At 45.6% G+C, this 21242-nt stretch overlaps 1 protein-coding gene across 1 annotated transcript in view; it reads right to left on the bottom strand.

Annotated features, from left to right (window-relative positions):
* Positions 1-21242, bottom strand: part of LOC149286401 (coiled-coil domain-containing 92B-like) — a 37119-nt gene that overhangs the window by 14571 nt on the left and 1306 nt on the right. The window contains exon 2 of the mRNA XM_089494094.1: positions 10340-10493. Within this exon, the coding sequence (XP_089350220.1) occupies positions 10340-10493 (154 nt within the window). The remainder of the gene's footprint in view (positions 1-10339; positions 10494-21242) is intronic.

Raw genomic sequence — 21242 nt, 5'->3', positions numbered from 1 at the left:
ATGCTGCACAAATGCAATGCACATATGCATGCACACATGTTCACACTTAGGCCACATAACCTTAGTGCCTGCAGGAAGTGAGAAAAGGACGGACATCTAGCTTTAAAGCCTCTTCGCACATTGAAATAATACTACTATATTCTCCCTCACTGCTGCTTGCTTCGAGACGTGTCTCTTTGCTGTAGATCTACCGTTTTAGGCTTAGCAGCCAGTCCCCAAGGCCTGCTAAGCCTAAAACGGTAGAAATAAATCGGTGTGCTCAAAGCCCTTAATACTTTAAATTAAGCCTCAGGGAAAGCTTTTCAGCCTTTGCGCTTGAAAAACAACAACAACACTGTACAAGATCTGAAAATCCACTCAACAAAGGTGCGATGGAGAAGGGAGATAGCTCTCCAGGGAATCCCAGATGGCCAGATTCAGCTCCCAAAAGTTCCCTCTTTCTGGCCTAGTTCACTCTTCTTTGCTGGCCATGTCCTTTTTTTAATGAACCTTTTTTGATTTGCTTTGAAACACAAAACATCCAAAATAAAGAACAAATAAAGAATAATTACAAACGTACACCACATTTCCAACATTTATTTTTAAGACCTTTAGACACTCTCCATCACTGGTCATTTCCAAAGCCTCTTCTAGCCAGTGCAAAACTACCTAAGTTTTGATGGCCATTTCCAAAGCTAGATGGCAAAGTGGTGCTTGCAAGCCCAAAGCATGAAAAAGAAAGGCATTTTTGCTTCTGCGTTGCCAGGTTGCATTCAGAAACCTCGCATCTCTCATCTCTGATTTTCAAATCAAAAGCAAACACCAGCTCAGTATTTGCAACCTGCTTTGGCCTGATTGTGATACACAGAGGAGAAGGCGCAACGCATGCCGGGAGAATGCTTGATGGAGCGGTTTTCGCTCTCGTTTTTTTTATGCAGTCATAAAATGAGGCCAGACCCCAGAGGTGGGTACACTGCAAGGGCACACACCACTCAGCCTGGCAGGAAAAGAGCAACGCTCCTCTGAACATGAGAAACCACTCCCAGATGGATAACCAGTTCTTCCAAGCACTACAAGAGATACAGCTCAGTTTCTAGGGAAATCCCAACAGCACAACACACTCCATCCCTTCACAAATACCAACAGTACATGGGCACATTCTCCAGAGTGTGACTTTTGACCTGAACTCCTCCTGAAAAAGAATACAGTAGAGGCTGGGAAGGGGACAGAAAAGGGCAACCTAGTGGGACTCCTTCCCTGGAGGTCTTTAAACAGAGGCTGAATGGCTATCTGTTGGGGATGATTTGGTTGAGAGTTCCTGCATGGCAGAATGGGGTTGGACTCGATGACCCTTGTGGTCTCTTCTAACTCTACGATTCTATGATTCTAACCTGGCTGATGGAGGAGCCAGAATAACTCCCCTAGAAAGAAAGCTTACAACCTTTGGCGTTGTTTAGCTTGGGAAAATGGCAGGCAGTGAAATTCATAACAGATGTGTATACTAAAATGCATTTGAGGAAGTAGACTGAAGTCTAGGAAAGCTCATGCTGCCAATTTCTATCTTTCAGTTAGTCTCAAAGGTGCTACAAGATCTCTCTAAGATGTGTATAGTGTTAGGAATGGTGTGGGGAGGGAGATGTTATTATCGCCTATTCATAATACAGTCTGCCCTCCCCAACTGGGAGGGATCCGTTCCAGACCCACCCACCCCTATATGGGGAAAAAAGTGTATGCTCAAGCCCCATAGAAAATAATCACGGGAGGGATGGGCTGCTATTTTTAAAATGGGTGTTCATGTGTGTTATATGGGACTCGCATATGTGCGCGTTACCATTTTCGTGGCAGGGTCCGGAACGGATCCCCTGCAAGTTGGGAGGGACGACTGTACTTTGAAAAGGTAATGCATGTTGTTGTTGCTGCTGTTGCTATTACTAACAATGTGACAAAATTGGCTTATACGGATTCACAGTCTAGAGTTAAACATCGGTGACTGCTCTGTATTCAGTTATGCTACGTATTCATGATTATGGCACTATTGCTACAATCATAAATGCCCCCGAATTCCACTTTAAACTCCAGAGAGTTGCTGAGCGTGATGGAGATCTGGTCTGCTGGTGATCAGGATGAAGATGGCATTTCCAGCCGCTTTGTAGTCAATTCCTAAAAGCCAAAGCTTTCATGCACCAACAGCAAGGTAGGAGTAGGGCTGCCATAATTGTCCACTAAAACCAGGGGCAAAATGTAGGACAAATTCTAGACCAAACTGTAGGACAACTGCAGGACAAAACTCAGCCCAAAATGTAGGACATTTAAGGTCAATGTCCTACATTTTGGGCTGAGTTTTGTCCTGCAGTTGTCCTACAGTTTGGTCTAGATAGAATTTGTTCCACATTTTGCCCCTGGTTTTAGTGGACAATTATGGCAACCCTAGCGTAGGAGCCATCTCAGCTTTCCCAGAGCAGGGATGTCAAAGCCTGGGAGCAGCTGCTGAGAAGGCCTCCTTTTTTAGGGTTTTATGGCTTTCCTGTTGATTCAAATATTCATTGCATGTTCAAGATATTGACTTTGAGAAAATAACCATGATGGAACCTTTACCCATTGCCACCATGAGGATCCTCTGAGCATGAGAATGGTGCTAGAAATGGATGTGTAATGCTTTGCAGGGTCTGGAAATCCCTTCAAGTCTCTAACATCACCCCACTGAAAATCAATACCGCCTCCTTTCCTCCATTTCTCCCCTTCTTTCTGAATCCAAAAGCAACTCTAAATTAAGAACATTGCAAAATGCCTCAGCTCCCTGAAGGAAATTTAGCTGTCTTACAGAATTTGCACAAAGGAGGTGAAATTGGAGTTGGTTTCAGTAAAGAGCTTGTTTTAGAAAAACCCCTTCCAAAACCTGGATATCTCCGGATCACAACTCCACCATAGCAGCCCCAGTTACATGGAAATCCTGGAAATCTCAGCTTCACAAGGACCAAAGTATACCTTTGACTATAGAAAGTTATGGCTCTCTAGATGTCGTTGGACTCCCTTTCTCCACATTGCTCACTACTGGCTATTCCAATAAGAGCTGCTGGCTAGAAGGCCACAAGTTGCTCATCCTTGATATTTACAGTTATCATAGTTTTGGTAGACCCCTTCTTCATTCATTACTTGTTCAGTTGTGTTTACCTATATTGTAAACTGTCCTGGGTCCCATATTGGGAAAAAGGTGGGATAGAAGTTAAATAAAATAAAACCACCATTTATTGACGATGATGTAAAGGGTCAGAAGGGGCCAAAGATGTGTTAGAATTCCTCACTACAACATCTCTGCTCCATTCTGCCCTTCTAGTCCAACCTCAAGACCTGAAAATGGCAGATTTTGTTGGGCCCCTTGTTGCAAACACTTGAAAAGGCCCTTGCCAGAAATCTTGGAAACTGATCCCTAGTCAGAGTAGACAATGCTGGGCCAGATGGTCCAGTGGTCCAACTCAACTTGGCAATATTTTAACTCCAATATCAGAAGCAGTATGGCTCTCATTACCAGTTGCCAAAGGACATAAACAACCCACTGAATCACACAATTTTAGGATTGGAAGGGATTACAAGGACTATCTGTTTTAACTTCCTGCATATATATTTTCCAAAAAGACAACCTTGGTTTTGCCATTTTATGTATGGCACACCATTTTACTACTCCATTGTATTTCATGGGACCTGAACATCCACAGATTTTGGTATCCACAGGGATTCCTGGAACCAAACCCTAGTAGACACCAAGGACCCACTGTAATTTGAAGCCATTGGTTCATGACCTAGTCTCTGCATCAGCAGAAAACAAGCTTGCTCCATCTTCTACATGGCACCCCTTCAGATATTTAGTGACCAACCATCATGTCAACTCTCAGTTTTTTTCTCTCCATGCTAAAAATACCCAGCTCCTTTGGTTGGTCCTCACAAGTTTTGGTTTCTAGACCTTTGATCAACCTTCCTGGACACAATCCAGCTTTTTTGATATCCTTCTTGAACCATGGTGCCCAGAAGTGGACATAGAATTCCAGGTCTGACCAAAGCAGAATTTAACCCTTGTACTAAATTTTATATCAGCTAGGTTTTTGGGGACTAGGGACTTCAGGGCCAAAGGGGAAAGGGTCTACAAATGCTAATGCTGCCAACTCCCTTATTTCAGTTAGACTCAAATGTGCTACAAGATCTTTCTACATACAACATTTAGAGGGCTACACTTCACTCACCCCAAGTAGGGTTGCCATAAGTCAGGACCTCCAAACCGGGACAAATGTAGGACAAGTGTAGAACAACATTTTCAAATGTAGGACAACATTTCTAAAAATGGAGGACATGCGAAAAAACTGGTGATTTAAAAAAAATCTTAATCTAAATGCATGTTTCTTAGGCATGATCAAAATGGAAGGCATTTTGGCATTATTCCTAGACAGATGGCAGAAATGTACTTCCCTTTCTGGCCAACCCCCCCCCCCCCCAATTCCAAACAGCACATTTGGGCATTGAACATGGCTTTACTTAACATGGCAATCTCTTGCATATTTCAGAGTCTTATTCCATAACCAAACCCCTTGTTGGGTTTAACGCTTAGCATGGTTTAACATGGCTATGCATATTGAATATGTTAAGGTGGTTTCACAAAAGTGGATTTGCCATTTCAGGTTTCTTGCCCCAAGTGTACTTCTCAGAAGTGTGTACTTGGTCAAGGGACTTTGGTTTTTCTTCACTGCGCATGAGTTTGTAAAAATCACAGCAATTTACATTGACCATGCCTCAGAGGCTTTCTGATATCAATATCACCATTAAAGAACCAAAAACACACAGAAAAGGCACTTTGGAAAGTCACACTCTCTTGGCTTCTGAAACAGTGCGTCCATGCCTCTCAAGCTGATTCATATCATCATCATCATCATCATCATCACCACACTATCCCTGTCAAAGCAAGGGAGACTTGTAAGCATTAAAAGCACCCAAAACACACTTTGGAAGGTGACACTTTCTCAGCTTCAGAAACAGTAGTTGCCTGCCTCTCAAGCTCACTCATCATCATCACCATCACCACACTATCATTGTCAAAGCAAGGGAGACTTGTTAGCATTAAAAGCATGCAAAATAATATTAAAAAAAAACTTGAGGCCTCTGGCCACTTCCCACCACCACCTCCTCCTCCTTCTGCCCCCCCTCCTCCTCCTCCTCCTCAAGGCTATGGAATCCTGGGAACTGTAGCTCTGTGGACCATTGAGCCTCCTTTTGTCAAGAGAGCTCTGGTGCCACAAGAAACTACAATTCCCAGAATCCCATAGCACTGAGCCATGGATGTTTAAGGGGGGGGGGGTCAAAGTATTTCTGCAGCCTTTTGCTACCCCAAAGCCCTTCCTATTTACAAGCAAGGCAAAATCTCTTCCTTCCAAGCCATTGAAAACCAACCCAAGTGGAGGGGGGCTGATTGCTTCTTTCCCATTGGTCAGTTAGGGCCTCAAAAACGATCCTGTGATAAAGAATTACAAGAATACTGACGCAGTAGACATTTAAAAGATGAGGAGGCATTTAGACTCCCAGGGAAACAGGAACCATTTATGGCCTTTTTTTTCTCACTGTAAGCTGGAAAGTAATGCCTCTTGCAGGGCATATATACCAACGTGGGCGGGCAATAGCTCTGAGTTGCAGGTGTCCTGAAGACCTGCTCTCTAGGCTACACCACACAGGGAGGCCCTCCTCCACTCAGGCGATCGCACAGCCACCTCCAGGGCCTCGCTGGGGGGGGGGGATCGGGGGGGGAATCTGGGGGGGGGGAACCAGGGCGGGACCATGCAGACCTGCCCCAAACCGGGAAAGTCCTGCCCCCAGGCGGGATATGGCAAGCCTAACCCCAAGCTATAGCCAGTGAGTAAGCTTTATGAGTGGTATTTTAACCCTCCAGAATTGGGGGAAAGGATCTTTTTACAAATGAATGTGTCTCTCACACTAATGACTTCTTTAGGTCTGTCTTTGGATTCTCCAAGCTGAATCTCTCTAAAAGGTGCATCTGAGGAAGTAGACTGAAGTCTACAAAAACCCATGCTACCAACATCTCTCTATCAGTTATTCTCAAAGGTGCTACAAGATCCCTTTGGGTACTGATTTCCCAGACTAACATGGCCAGGTCTTCGAATTCTACGAAACAGCCTTGTGATCCTTTGAGAAATATCTGTTTCACTGTACGGTTACAGCCAGCATATGTTGCAAGATGGCAATTTTTTACCTTCCATGGATTACAGAAGGAATGGGGTGGAACTGATGGGAATAGGCAGCAAGCAATTCTTTTGGGTACATTTATGCAGTTTGAAAAAAATGTATTAATGGGAACTAAACCAAATCCTCACATGCATATCAGATTAATTCCAATAAATGCCTCATTCTAATATTGCTAAGAGTATCTCTCTTCCTGTAAACCCTACAACTAGAAGATACTGGGATGATGCTGAAATGAAGGGCCAGGCCTCCCTCTTGTAACCAAGGAGGAACCTCAATAATGTTCAGCAGATCATATAAACATGCAACATAAACACACATAAGCTCCCCCTGGAACTTAGCCACTGTCCTGCACACTCTTCCTCTTTCTCTCAACCGCCTTTTACAATGCTACCAGTCCAAGATGGCACCTTGAAGAAACAGGGACTTGCAATTCTCCTTAGTGGCGTTGCAATAAAAAAGAAGTGCCCGCCATCACCATTGGTCTCTTTCTTCCCAAATGAGATACTACTTCATATAAACATGCAACATAAACACACATAAGCTCCCCCTGGAACCATACATGCTAGCTGAAGTTATTCTACAGCTGGGATGATGAACTTGAGGTTTCCTCCCATATTCACCAAAGCTGGACTGCAAGATCAACTAAGGTTTTCATCCACATGTCGTAACCCAGTGATTTGGAACCCGTGGCCTTCCAGGTGTTTTGGACTAAATCCCCTAGAAGCCTCTATCATTGTGGCCAGTAATATTGGATTCTGGAAGCTGAAGTCCTAAACACTTGGAGGTCTAGAGTTTGGGAAGCACTGTCTTAACCTAAGGAGGTGAGGAGGACAGCGAGGGCCTTTCCAGTGGTGGCACCATGTCTGCGGACACTTGAAGAATACCCTCTTTGTGGTCTTTTCAGCAACAGGAGAAGACTTGCTTCACTCTTCTTGACTGAAACATGAGCAGCTAAGGCAGACCCAGGAGCCATGTTTCTGCCCCTCTGACACTTGGGGCAGGTGTTCACAGCCAGCCAGAAAGGCCAGAAGATAAAAACAAAATTTAGCACCCAAAAGCAATACCATTTACATCTCTGAGTGGTTTATAATCTGTAAACCAACTGCCTCCAACAAACTGGGCACTTCTTTTAGCAGCCTACAAAAAAATGGAAGGCCAAGTCAACTTTGGAGCCCTGGGATCGAACTCACAACGCCGTAGCTGCAGTATTGGCATTTAACCACTGCATCCAGAAGTACATTTCTGGTCTCAAAAGTAGTGAAGATGAGACACTTGTTGCTTTAAGGTTTCACTAAAATCCCGATGTGCTTCTATATCAGGAGCAGAAAGCAATGCACAAAGGAGATTTCATTTCTTTCTCCTGGTACTTCATCAGCAAAAGCCTACTTTGTCAGCATGACTGTGTCACCGAGAAACCAAATGCTTAATTTGGCTGTTCCATAAAAAGAAACTGCAGGTGGGCAGAACTGCTTGAATAAAGGGGAAAATAGAGCAACCCCCCACTTTTTGAAGGATGGTTTTGAATCGGGGAGTCATTCTAATGGGTTTAGATGGAACTAGGGTAGGAGAAGGAGAGAAGATGGATAAGGATGGGTACAGTGGGCCTTCCACATTTGCTGGGGTCAGGACCCCTATGAAAGTGGATAAATTGCAAATCAGAAACCACTAGGTTTTCCAACCTGAGAGAATACCTCTCTAGGAGCCTTATCACACTAGATGAATCCCGCTCAAAAATAGGATTTTAGAATCCCACAAATGCAGGATGATTTTCAGACACATTTCTCCCAAACAGAAATAAAGCAAACAGATAGTGGGGGGAAAACAACAACACCCTTTTACTTTCAGGAAGTTCCCCAAAGTAAAAAGGTGTCATTTTTTAATCCACTTTCCATTGGCTCTGGCACAACTCTATCGTCAACATCTTTGGGAATTTGACCATAGAATCACACTGGAAGACCTACAAATGCCTTGAGAAGTGTTTTCTCTAGGAATCTCTAACAAAGCTCTGTGACTATGAGCAGCATAGGAGACTGCTTTCCTTGACAGCCGTTTTCTTTCCTTTGATCACCCCAAATTTCTTTCACCTCCTGCTAAAAGTGTAAACAGGAAAGCAAAAGGTCTAGACAGAGGATAAAATGTTCAGGAAGCATGTGATTCCTAGGGCCTGAACTGCTAGGCAATATTGACCGCTAGAAGCTCTCCTAAATCCTCCAGAGACCTATCTTACTTGCCTTCCAGAACATCAGGACCCAGGAGAGGCCTGATGAAAGCAGGTTCCAGTTAGCAGGCAAGTCGAGTTTCTATGGGAGCAACAAAAATGCCTCGATGAGGAATGCAGTATTGTCTGCAGTGTCTACCATCAGCACCTAGGAAAACTCCCAGGAAACATGTTCTAGTTAACAGGCTTCAAAGACTTCCTAGAGAAGGCCTATATATCAACAGTCCATGGCTGTCTTCCTTGGGATGACATTCCCCACCATCACTGTCCATGGGCCATGATGGATAGGGATGCAGGATCTTCAATCCATAACACCTACAGGGTACTAGATGCAGATAAAGGAGAGTGCACCGGTAGAAAAAGTACACAAGAGCAGCAATTTCTGCAGAAAGATCTTCCCATCTCAGATAATGGCGAATGGGCCATTAAAGATGCTTCCATTTCCTCATATACAAAACCACTGTGCATCATGATCTTCAACAGGGAGAAATGTAAGGTACTGCACTGGGGGGGGGGATGAAATGCACAGATATAGGATGGGGGACACCTGGATGAATGAAAGTACATGTGAAAGGGTTCTGGGAGTCCAAGTAGACCACCAGTTGAACATGAGTCAACAGTGCGATGCGGCAGCTAACAAGGCCAATGCAATTTTAGGCTTCATCAACAAAAGTATAGTGTCTAGATCAAGGGAAGTAATAGTGCCACTGTATTCTGCTTTGGTCAGGCCCCACCTGGAATACTGTGTCCGGTTCTGGGCACCACAATTAAAAAAGAACATTGAGAAACTGGAGCATCTCCAAAGGAGGGCGACTAAAATGGTGAAGGGTCTGGAAACCATGCCCTATGAGGAATGACTTAGGGAGCTGGGGATGTTTAGCCTGGAGAAGAGAAGGTCAAAAGGTGATATGATAGCCCTGTTTAAATACTTGAAGGGTTGTCCTATTGAGGAAGGAGCAAGCTTGTTTTCTGCTGCTCCAGGGAACAGGACCCAGAAGAATGGGTGCAAGCTCCAGGAAAAGAGATTCCACCTCAACATTAGGAGGAACTTCCTGACAGTAAGGGCTATTCGACAGTGGAACACACTCCTCCCTTGGAGATTTTGGTGGAGTCTCCTTCCTTAGAGGTCTTTAAACAGAGGCTGGATGGCCATCTGTCAGGAATGCTTTGATTGTGAGTTCCTGCATGGCAGAATGGGGTTGGACTGCATGGCCCTTGTGGTCTCTTCCAACTTTAGGATTCTATGATTGCTGAGTTGTGTAAAGTGATGGACCAGGGCTTTGGTGATCAAAGCTCAAGTCCCACTGAGTTAGTCCATTTTTGTCAGATTGGGTTAGTCAACTGCTCTTAGCTTTATCTACCTATCCTTTGCTGCATCAACACTGTGGAAATGTTGTGTGTATGTGCCTTCAAGCCGCCTGTTGACTTATGACAACCCTGTGAATTTCTCACAAGGTTTTCTTAGGCAAAAAATCCTTAGAGGTGGCTTTGCCAGTCCCTTCCTCTGAAATGTAGGCTACAGTACCTGGGATTCATTGATGGTCTCCATCCAAGTACTAAACAGGGATGAGCTTGCTTAGCTTCCAAGATCAGGTGCCCTTAGGATATTTAGGCGACACTCCTTTAACTGCCATGGCTCAATCTATGGAGTTTGGGGAATGGTCGTTTATTGTGGCACCACAGCTCTCTGAAAGGGAAAGCTAAATGTTTCACAGAGCTACAAATCCCATAGCATTGAGTCATGGCAGTTAAAGCGGTGTCAATATGGGGTGTTTGTGCAGTGTGGATGCAACCCTTGTGAAGATAACATGGGAGTGGAGAAACAGGGAACCACATATGCTGCTTTGAGAAAATAAAATACACGGCGGCAGCAGAATCAGCCCTGGACGCAATGGGACTCACCTGTGCAGTGCTTCTGTAAGCGAAGGATCTCCAGGTGCAAATCATGAAGGAGTTCCATCTGCTCCTTCTTGAGGAAGGCGATGTGCCTCTGGACGCTTTGGATTTGGTGCTCCAGGGACAGAGTCTCCATTGCAACGCAGTTAACAGTCTGAGCCTAGAGGGAACAGAAGACTGTTTATGAGCCACATATACTGGAGTCTCACTGCTGGGGGAAATTCATGCGATTGCTGCTATTTCTTTCCATCCCTGTCCTTTTCTAGGAGAGTGGGGATTCTTGAGCTAGGAATCTCTAGGTCCTCCAGTGCAACTCTGTGGTCAACATCTGCCAGACACTGACCATAGAACTGAATTGGAGGAGCGACAAATAATGCCTAGCGGAGTGTTCTCTCTAGGAATCTCTAGCTCCTTTAGGGTGACTTTTGGTTAAAGTTGATCATAGAGGTGCACTGGAGGACCTAGAGAGAACATATTACTAAAATCAGTGAATAATCAAATCTGCAGACAAAGCTGCAAATGTGGAGGGACAAGTGTATTTCAGGGGAAGACAAGGCAAACCACCTCTATTTCTTGCCTAAGAAAACCTTATGAAATTCATGGGGGTTGTCATAAATCCACAAGTGAGCATATACACACAAAGCCCACCGAACTCAGTGGGATTTACAAACACACAATGTGTGTGTGCTTCAAGTTGCCTGTTGACTTATGGTGATCCCATGAATTTCATAGGGTTTTCAAAGTCAAGGAAAAACCAGAGGTAGTTTTGTTAGTTCCTTCTTCTGAAATACAACCTACAGCATTGGGTAGTCATTTGCAATGTCCCATCCAAGTACTAACCAGAGCTGACCCTGCTTAGCTTCCAAGATCAGATGGGATCTGATGCTTGTGTGTGCAAGTTGAACATTCTATAAAGTTGTTTGTTGTTGTTGTGTATCTTCAGGTTGTTTCCAACTTATTAAGACCCTAAGGAATTTATCATAGGGTTTTCTTGGCAGGTTTCTTCAGAGGGGGTTTGCCATTGCCATCCTCTGAGGCTGAGCGAGTGCGACCTACCCAAATTCACCCAGTGTGGGTTTCCATGGCTGAGTGGGGATTCGAACCCAGGTCTTCCAGTATCCCAACACTCAGACCACTACATCATTCTGGCTACATGAGATCAAATTGTGGAGGGAGGAAAAAATGATCGTCTGTTCCAAGGTAATTGAATCAGCAAGCAGAAAATGCAAATGTCCGCTCAGGTTTTCATCAATAGTGATTTATTGATTTCATGCAGGCCTGCTTCCAGGTTTTGGGTGACCACTGTGGAGGCTGACCTTGTTATGCGCACAGTGGCAGCAGAGGAGAGCAGAGCTCCAGGCTGCATGATTCCATGTGATGGCACCACCGTCTTAATGACATTAAGTGTGCCACCAACACATGTCACAACTAAAATAAAGTCACAATGAGTTTGAGCATGCAGGACTCTGCTCTGTTCAATTCCATGGCTGGGTTTGCCCCTCGGAAACCTAGTGCCATGGGCCAGTAGTAGCCATGCGCTGCTATCTAAGGTAGGTAATGGGGTTGGTTATGAATGGCAGGTGCACAGTGTCCAAATCCCTACATAAATCATGTCCTGGTTGTGGGCACTTCTGCATAGGAAGCATTTAAGCAGAGTCTCAATGGTAAAAATGTCAAGGATAACAAGACAACATCTTGCATTGAGGGCCATTCATTGGTGACTGGGTCGGAGTACATGGCCTCCAAGATCCATCCTAGCTCTGGGTGTATCTACACTGTAGCAACAATGCAGTTTGACACCACTTTTACTGCCCTGGCTCCACCCTACAGAACCATGGGATTTGTAGTTTTGTGTGGCACTAGCACTCAGCAGTACACATATTACTTTCCAATGTGCAAGAATGACCATAAGTAAGCATAGCACTCAGATCAAAATCTCATATTAAACAAACTTTCTGGGTACTTGGCTAAAAACAATGGTGATGCCATGCAAACCTTCCCAAGGAAAATTAGAATTCGGGGCAGTATACAGAAAGCATTTTTAACTGCTGTGTGAACAGTGTGATGCAGCAGCTAAAAAGACCAATATGATCCTAGGTTTCATCAATAGGGGTATAGTGTTTAGATCGAGGGAAGTGTAACAGTGGCACTCTATTCTGCTTTGGCCAGACCTCACCTGGAATACTGTTCTGGGCACCACAATTCAAAAAGGATGCTGAGAAGCTGGAGCGTGTCCAGAGGAGGGCAACCAAAGTGATAAAGGATCCGTAAACCATAAAGCCCTAAGGAGGAGCGACTTAAGGAGCTGGGTATGTTAAGCCTGGGGAAGAGAAGGTTAAGGGGTGACATGATAGCCATGCTTAAATATCTGAAGGGATGTCATATTGTGGATAGAGCAAGCTTGCTTTCTGCTGCTCCAGTGACTTGGACATGGAACAATGGATTCAAGCTATGGGAAAAAAGATCCCTCCTCAACATTAGGAAGAAGTTCCTAGTGGTAAGAGCTGTTCCACAGAATACACTGCCTTGTACTGTCTTTCTTTGGAGGTTTTTAAGGAGAGGCTGGACGTCCATCTGTTGGGAGTGCTTTGGTTGTGAGGTCCTGCATGGGCAGAATGGGGTTGGACTGGATGGCCCTTATGGTCTCTTCCAACTCTGTGATTCTAACTAACTTTCAAAGTGAGCCAGTTGGAAAAGTTTAATCAAAAAGAGAGTATGTGTCAAGCACAGATTAAGATACTAGTTAAGCCCTGGGTTCAGGGCCGGCAGTAGCATATAGGTGACATAGGCAATTGCCTGGGGCGCAAAAATATCAAGGGCAGCATTTGCACCCCTCTTAGAGCGTGTGCATGTGCGTGCACACATGCGCGCGCACATCCCCAGCCCCAGGGCGCTGAAAGAGCTCCTCCTGGCTTTGCTGGGCTGTGCGCCACCAGGAGAGTAAAGGGCGCTTGTTGGAGTGTGCGTGCACACACATGCAGCCCCAAACAAGTGACAGGGCGGCACTTGCACTCCTCTAGGCTTCAGGAGGAGCGCAAGTGGCGCCCTGACGTTTGTTTGGGGCTGTGTGCGTGCATGCGTGCGTGCACTCCAACAAGTGCCCTTTACTCTCCTCCTGGCACTGGCAAAGCCAGGAGGAGCACAAGTGCTGCCCCTAAACTTTTTGTGGGGCCTGAGAGGGAGGACCCAAAAAGCCCTGGAGGAGAGGCTGCATCACGCTGCATCCACACTGAAGAAATAACCAGGTTTGGCAGCGCTTTAACTCTTTTCTGGATCATGGCTATGGAATTCTGGGAATTGGAGTATGTTCTGGTCCAGATATCAAGGCTTAGCTCTTTTCTGGCTCAAGGCTATGGAATTCTGGGAGTTGGAGTATGTTCTGGGGTCCAGATATCAAGGCTTGGCTCTTTTCTGGCTCATGGCTTTGGAATTCTGGGAGTTGGAATATGTTCTGGGGTCCAGATATCAAGGCTTAGTTCTTTTCTGGCTCAAGGCTATGGAATTCTGGATAGATTGAGTATGTTCTAGGGTCCAGATATCAAGGCTTAGCTCTTTTTTGGCTCAAGGATATGGAATTCTGGGAGTTGGAGTATGTTCTAGGGTCCAGATATCCAGGCTTGGCTCTTTTCTGGATCATGGCTTTGGAATTCTGGGAGTTGGAGTATGTTCTGGGGTCCAGATATCAAGGCTTGGCTCTTTTCTGGCTCATGGCTTTGGAATTCTGGGAGTTGGAGTATGTTCTGGGGTCCAGATATCAAGGCTTAGCTCTTTTCTGGCTTAAGGCTATGGAATTCTGGGAGTTGGAGTATGTTCTAGGGTCCAGATATCAAGGCTTAGTTCTTTCTGGCTCAAGGCTATGGAATTCTGGGAGTTGGAGTATGTTCTAGGGTCCAGATATCAAGGCTTAGCTCTTTTCTGGCTCAAGGCTATGGAATTCTGGGAGTTGGAGTATGTTCTGGGGTCCAGATATCCAGGCTTGGCTCTTTTCTGGATCATGGCTATGGAATTCTGGGAGTTGGAGTATGTTCTGGGGTCCAGATATCAAGGCTTAGCTCTTTTCTGGCCTACTTTTATAGGACACATCCTATATTTTAGACTTCTGCCCAGAAGGAATTTCAAAACGTCCTCTATTTTTTATAAGATGAGCAGATGTCCTCCTTTTCTAGGATGTATCCTATGTTTCAACCTTCTGGCCACAAGGAATGTCAAAATGTCTTCCATTTTTGGTAGATGACCACACGTTCTCCTTTATTCAGGACACAGCCTACATTTCAGCCCTGCCCAGGAGCAATGTCCAAACGTCCTCCATTTTACCAGGGTGACCAGACATCCTCCTTTATCCAGGGCACGTCCTACATTTCTGCCCATGAGGAATTTCAAAACATCCTGGTTTGTTCAGAGAGTGTGCCTTAGCCAGCCTTTCCTTGAGGCTGAGAGTGTGTGACTTCCTTGCCTAGTGGGTCTTCTTGGTTTGTTCAGAGAGTGTGCCTTAGCCAGCCTTTCCTTGAGGCTGAGAGTGTGTGACTTCCTTGCCTAGTGGGTCTTCTTGGTTTGTTCAGAGAGTGTGCCTTAGCCAGCCTTTCCTTGAGGCTGAGAGTGTGTGACTTCCTTGCCTAGTGGGTCTTCTTGGTTTGTTCAGAGAGTCTGCCTTTGCCAGCCTTTCCTTGAGGCTGAGAGTGTGTGACTTCCTTGCCTAGTGGGTCTTCTTGGTTTGTTCAGAGAGTCTGCCTTTGCCAGCCTTTCCTTGAGGCTGAGAGTGTGTGACTTCCTTGCCTAGTGGGTCTTCTTGGTTTGTTCAGAGAGTCTGCCTTTGCCAGCCTTTCCTTGAGGCTGAGAGTGTGTGACTTCCTTGCCTAGTGGGTCTTCTTGGTTTGTTCAGAGAGTCTGCCTTAGCCAGCCTTTCCTTGAGGCTGAGAGTGTGTGACTTCCTTGCCTAGTGGGTCTTCTTGGTTTGTTCAGAGAGTCTGCCTTTGCCAGCCTTTCCTTGAGGCTGAGAGTGTGTGACTTCCTTGCCTAGTGGGCTTTCTAGGTTTATTCAGAGAGCCTGCCTTTGGCGACTTGGGTGTGTGCAAGTGTGTGCCTTCAAGAGGTTTTCTTGGGAGGTTTGTTCAGAGAGGGTTTGACTTTGCCATCCTCTGAGGCTGAGAGAGTGTGACTTGCCCAATGGTTTTCTTGGAAGATTTGTTCAGAGGGGATTTGTCTTCACCTTCCCTTAAGACTGAGACAGTGTGACAAGTGCTGTGACGTCCCTTGTGCGCCGCACCATTTGGACATGGTGCATGAGCCACGTCATCGACACGTGCCCCGTGTATGATATTTAGCCTTCTCTGTTGGAGAAAATCAGATTTTCATCAAATGCTGGTCTCCAGAGTCACAGAATCCTAGAGTTGCAAGAGACTGCAAGGGCCCTGATCCAGTCCATCCCCTTCTTCTGCAATGCAGGAACTCTCCATCAAACAGCCCCAGTTTGACAGATGGCCATCCAGCCTCTGCTTAAAGACAGCCTCCAAAGCAGGAGACTCCACCACAATCTCCGAGGAAGGAGTGTGTTCCACTGTCAAACAGCCCTTACTCTCAGGAGGTTCCTCGTAGTCCAACACACAAAGCTATATCCCAACCTCCTATCCAGGAAGAATGTCAAAATGTTCTCCATTTTCAGCATGACTGAGAAACATGAATTTATATTGTTTTTTATTAATGTTTTTGGCTTTTAGTTGGTTGTGTTCTCCATTTTTGAACATCCTACAATTGGTTCTACATTTTGTTGTACATCCTGTCTTACATTTTTCTTACATTTTGAGGGGCTACCGGGGGGGGGGGGGGGACCAAAATATTTCTCTCCTAGGGTGGCCAAATATCAAGAGCCGGCCCTGCCTGGGTTTGATCTGGATCAAGCCTCGTTTCTGCAGAAAGTCATGGGATAAGTTAACTACTTCTGATGGGAAGTTTTGGTAGACTTTCCAGAGGCTCCTATCTGAAATCATTCATCACCATTGGTTCCCACTGACCTCAACCATCTGGAGGACCACAATTTTCCAACTCACTTTTTTACTGGCCAGAAACCTATTGGTAGTTTCAAAAAGAGTTAAACCCACTGAATCAATTGCTGAATGGTACGTCAACCCATATGCAAAGCCAATAGCCATCTCGGCTATACAACAAGCTCTGAAATCCATCCGACGGTGGCCTTTATTAGGCCACCTGGACGGTGCAAAATACATCATGCCAGCTTTCAAGCTACACGAGCTTCTTTATCAGGCAAAGAATAGCATGCAAGGGAAGTCAAAATGGCACGGTTGGAGTCGCAGCGTCTGCATTTTTCCTTCCAGATGGAAAGTAGATAAAAGGCCAGTCCATCTCCCAGTGCACTTGGGGTATTGCTGTGCTTTGTAACTTCAAATTGGAAGTCAAACCAAATTACTTCTGTTTTGCTGCCTTTGTTCCCAGCCTTAGGGATGTGTGTGTGTGTGCATGTGGGGCATCTATTTATTCTGCACAAACTTCTTATATAATACCAGAAAGCAAAAACGTAGATGCGGTGACTCCAACAAAGCCACTTCCATCCCACTCTGTGCTATTGTAGCATTTTTGCCTGGTGAAGAACCCTGTGACCTTCAAAGCACAATGTGTTTTGTGGCCTAATAAAGGGATCACTATAAGGCCAATATATACAGCAAACTTGAGCTTATGTGCTCAAGCCGCGGGGAGCGTGCGGGGCGGCGCATCCCATTCAATTGAATGGGCGCACATGCCCGTGGCACCCGCGCTCTGCCGTGCCGCCGTGCACGAGCCCCATTGTTTCCAATGGGGCTTGAGCATAGGTGGAATTCACCTTACGCAGAGGGGTCCGGAACGGATCCCCCGCGTAAAGAGAGGGCCGACTGTATTGTTTTGCAGCATTGTCTGCTTGGTCTGCGCTGCATGCCATCCTTCCACCTTGTTCCCTAAACAGGTTCCATATTGCCATTGCATTTGGCGCTCAGAATATGTTTTCAATAAATAATAAATAAACTGCACCAGGGAAGGACAATGTTTGCAGTTGGGATCTCTGGCAGCTCAAGGCCTTCAGCTTTCCGAACCGGAGGGTTGCCAAGGCAGATTTAGCTGCCAGTGTCGGCTATTGGTCTAATGTGCACCAATGAGTTGACTTGATAGGAAATGGGAAAGTGCAGCTCCAGAGGTAATGTTCCCAGTGCTTGGGCAGTGCAGCTTTCATCCATGGCATAAGAGAAGCACCATTTCTTGATGGGGAAAAAATCAAGGTTTGGATGGAGAGCTTTGTGGGCGTTGTCTGCCACTGGAATCTGGCAGCAGACGTTTAAGAGGTTGGACATGGCATCAGCTATAGTGGGCCAGAGCCTTCTCCCTCAACTACACAATTCTGTGCCACCGCAACCACATCAGCACCCCCAACAAAAGTGAAAGTGGAGTGTATTAGGACAGGGGTAGGCAACCTGCGGCCCGCGGGCCGGATGCGGCCCGGCGAGGCCTTGGGACCGGCCCCAGTCCAGTCCTGCCGCCGATTGCCACTGGGGCCTTTGGGGGGGCAATTGTCTATAGAAGCCTCAGAAACATGCATTTATATTAACATTTTTTAAATAACCAGCAAATTTTTTCACGTGTCCTCCATTTTTTTTTAAAAAAAGTGTCTTCCATTTGAAAATTTTGTCCTACATTTGTCTTGGTTTATTTATATATTTAATTTTTTTAAAAATTATTTAATTATTTATTTTTGGCTTCGGCCCCCCAGTTGTCTGAGGGACAGCAACCCGGCCCCCAGCTCAAAAAGATTGCCTACCCCTGTATTAGGAGGTCCTGTGCCGGTGCAGAATGGCCACTTCCATGAACAAAACAGTATGCAAAGGGATCTTGCAGCATCTTTGAGACTAACTGATAGAAAGAGACTAGGAGCATGAGCTTTCTGCATCTGACAAAATAGATTCTAGTCTAGACTCTGAAAGCTCATGCTCCCAGCTTCTTTCTTTCAGTGAGTCGCAAAGGCACTACAACAGTGTTTCCCAAATTTTGGTCTTCCAGGTGTTTTGGACTTTAGCTCCCAGAATTCCTTACTGTTGGCTAAGCTAGCCAGGGGCTCTGGGATTTGACGTCTGAGAAAGTAGACTGAAGTCTAGGAAAGCTCATGCTGCCAATTTCTTTCTTTTAGTTAGTCTCAAAGGTGCTACAAGATCTCTCTACATACTGGAGGACCAAAGTTTGGAGGGCCAAAGCACCTTAGAGTCACCATATGTTGGAAATGACTTGTAGGCACACAACACACAAAGGGTTCTGGTAGCACCCTTTGTGCTACCAGAACCCTTTGTGTGATGTGTGCCTTCAAGTCGTTTCCAGCATATGGTGACTCTAAGGTGCACCTATCAAAGGGTTTTCTTGACAAGATTTCTTCAGCGGAGGTTTGCCATTGTCTTCTGCTGAGGCCGAGAGAGTGTGTCTTGGCCAAGGTCACCTAGTGGGTTTCATGGCCGAGCCAGGAATCGAACCCTGGTCTCTACAGTGGCACTCCAGTGCTCAAACCATTATGCCACACTGGTGCATACTGATTTTCCAGACTAACACAGCGATGTCTTTGAATTCTATGAACAAAATATAGTTGGCCCTTCTTATGCATGGAATTTTTATCCATGGATTCAAGCATCCATGGGATGAAAATAATTAAAGAAGTATAAATTCCATATAGCAAACTGTGATTTTCCATGTAATATAAGGGGCACCATTTTGCTAAGCCATTGTATTTAATGGGATTTGAGCATCCACGGATGTTGTTATCCATGGGAACCAAACTCCAGTGGATAACAAGGACCCCACTGTAGGTCATTCTTAAGGAAAAGTGTGTGCTGGAAGACCCTGACAACAAAGAAAAATTAAATCCCAGCCCTGGCACCTCATGTCATGGGGTTTCCACCTTGACTGGGGGGCACACAGGAAACTAGATTTCCTCCCCATTCTCCTTCCAGATTTGCTGGTACAAAAGCAGAAGAACCCACTCAGCCAATACATTCCTGTTGGAGGTTTGTGTTGGTCTATGGCTGCAATAGTCCATTTTATTCTGTTGGAGCTCCCCAGTCGGAACGGCTGGATTTGAAATATATGAATATGCATCGCCAAAGACTGCTTTCTTTACCCCTGATTGTCTCATCTCTTCCACCAGACATCAGCTCTTCTTAAAACCAGGGTTTCCTCCAGCCCTGACCACTAAGATGGGCAGATCAGGAATCCAACCTGGAACCTTGATTTGTGCCAAGTGGGTGCCCTACCCTGGAACCATGATCTCTTCCTGTGTCTCACAAAGGATGGAGACCTTCTGGATTGCAAAGGAAGCATCTTTTTGTCTTGCAAATGGATGTAAACTTTCCAGGACTTTGAGAATTTCCCAGTAGATACATGGCTAGAAGGAGGAGGAGGAAGTGCCAGCCTGCAAGAAATACCCCTCCACACCATCTGAACTGAGACTAAAGCAGCAAAATGCAGGCCTGTGACAAACATCTTGAATCTTTTGTCTCCTGTATGATTTTTAATACCTTGCCGGATGAAGAGGCCAGTAGAGCTTTGAAAGCTTGCAATGTGTATACTGTGCATTTTGGTAGGCCCAATAAAAAGTATCATTGGTGGATTTGGGGTGTTATTGGACCACCCTGCTTTGTTTCACTGGCTAGCACTAAGAATTTGGAAGGCAAATCCTTTTCTTCTTTGGCATCTGGAGAGGGCAGCACTTCTGGCAAGCACTAAAGCAGTGGTTTCCAAAGCTTTGTTCTCCAGATGTTTTGGATTTCAGCTCCCAGAATTTCTGACTGTATGTCAAGCTGGTTGGGGCTTCCAGGAGTTGAAATCCAAAACACCTGGAAGACCAAAGTTTGGGAATCACTGCACTAAAGGAACAGTCATTAAATGGCTGCTGGATCATTTGCATCAGGGAATGATGCCACTGAGCATATGCAAAAGTAAGTTTCCTCACTGGGAAACTCCACTCCAGAGCCCATTCACCTTGGCATTCAAATGGAGTATTTCTGGGCATAGCTACCTATGGCCCAGGTCTTTATTTAAGCAAATCTGTGGTCACATTTGGGGAACAGCTTGCATTAGTTGAGAGTTATATCAAATAACCTTTTGAGGTCCCTTCCAACCCTGCCATTCTGGAACAGTGCTTATATGCAGACACAAGGTGCATCTCTGCACTGTAGAAATAATGCAGTTTGACCCCCCCACTTTAACCACCATGGCTCCATCCTACAGAATCCTGGCACTTGTACTTTGCTGAGGCACCAATACTCTTTGGTAGAGAAAAGTAAAGATCTGTAAAAACGGCAAGTCCGGGGATTCCGTAGGATAGAGCTACAGCACTTAAATCGCTGTCAAACTGCATTATTTCTACAGTGAAGCCAGCATCTACACTGCAGAATGAATGCAGCTCGGCACTGCTTTAACTGCCATGGTTCAGTGCAGGGAATCCTGGGATGGATAGTTTGGTGATCTAGTCTGCCAGTGTACTCTGGCGCCACAACAAACTATACATCCCAGGATCATGTGGGATGGAGCAACAGCGCTTAAAGACAAAAGGCATTATTTCTACAATGAACAAGCTGCTTCATGGACATTGGAGAATAAATGCAGTTTGACACCACTTTACCTGCCACAGCTGAGTTTGGGGGAATCCTGGGATTTGCAGTTTGGCATGTCAGGCAGTCTTGTCCTTGGTATTACAGCAAACTACAAATCCCAGGACCCCTTCGGATGGGAATACAGCACTTAAACGGCATTGAGTATGGCTGCCTGGATGCTGGAGAAGAAATGCACTTTGACACTGCTTTACCTGCCAGGGCTGAGTGCAGGAGGGATCCTGGGATTTGCAGTTCAGTGCGCGAGGCAGTCTTTTCTCTGATGCCACTATTGTTGT

Source organism: Sceloporus occidentalis, unplaced genomic scaffold, assembly GCF_023333645.1.
Source record: "Sceloporus occidentalis isolate IW3139 unplaced genomic scaffold, rSceOcc1.0.p SCAF_69, whole genome shotgun sequence".
Taxonomy (NCBI): domain Eukaryota; kingdom Metazoa; phylum Chordata; class Lepidosauria; order Squamata; family Phrynosomatidae; genus Sceloporus; species Sceloporus occidentalis.
This window is presented reverse-complemented; position numbering and strand designations above follow the sequence as displayed.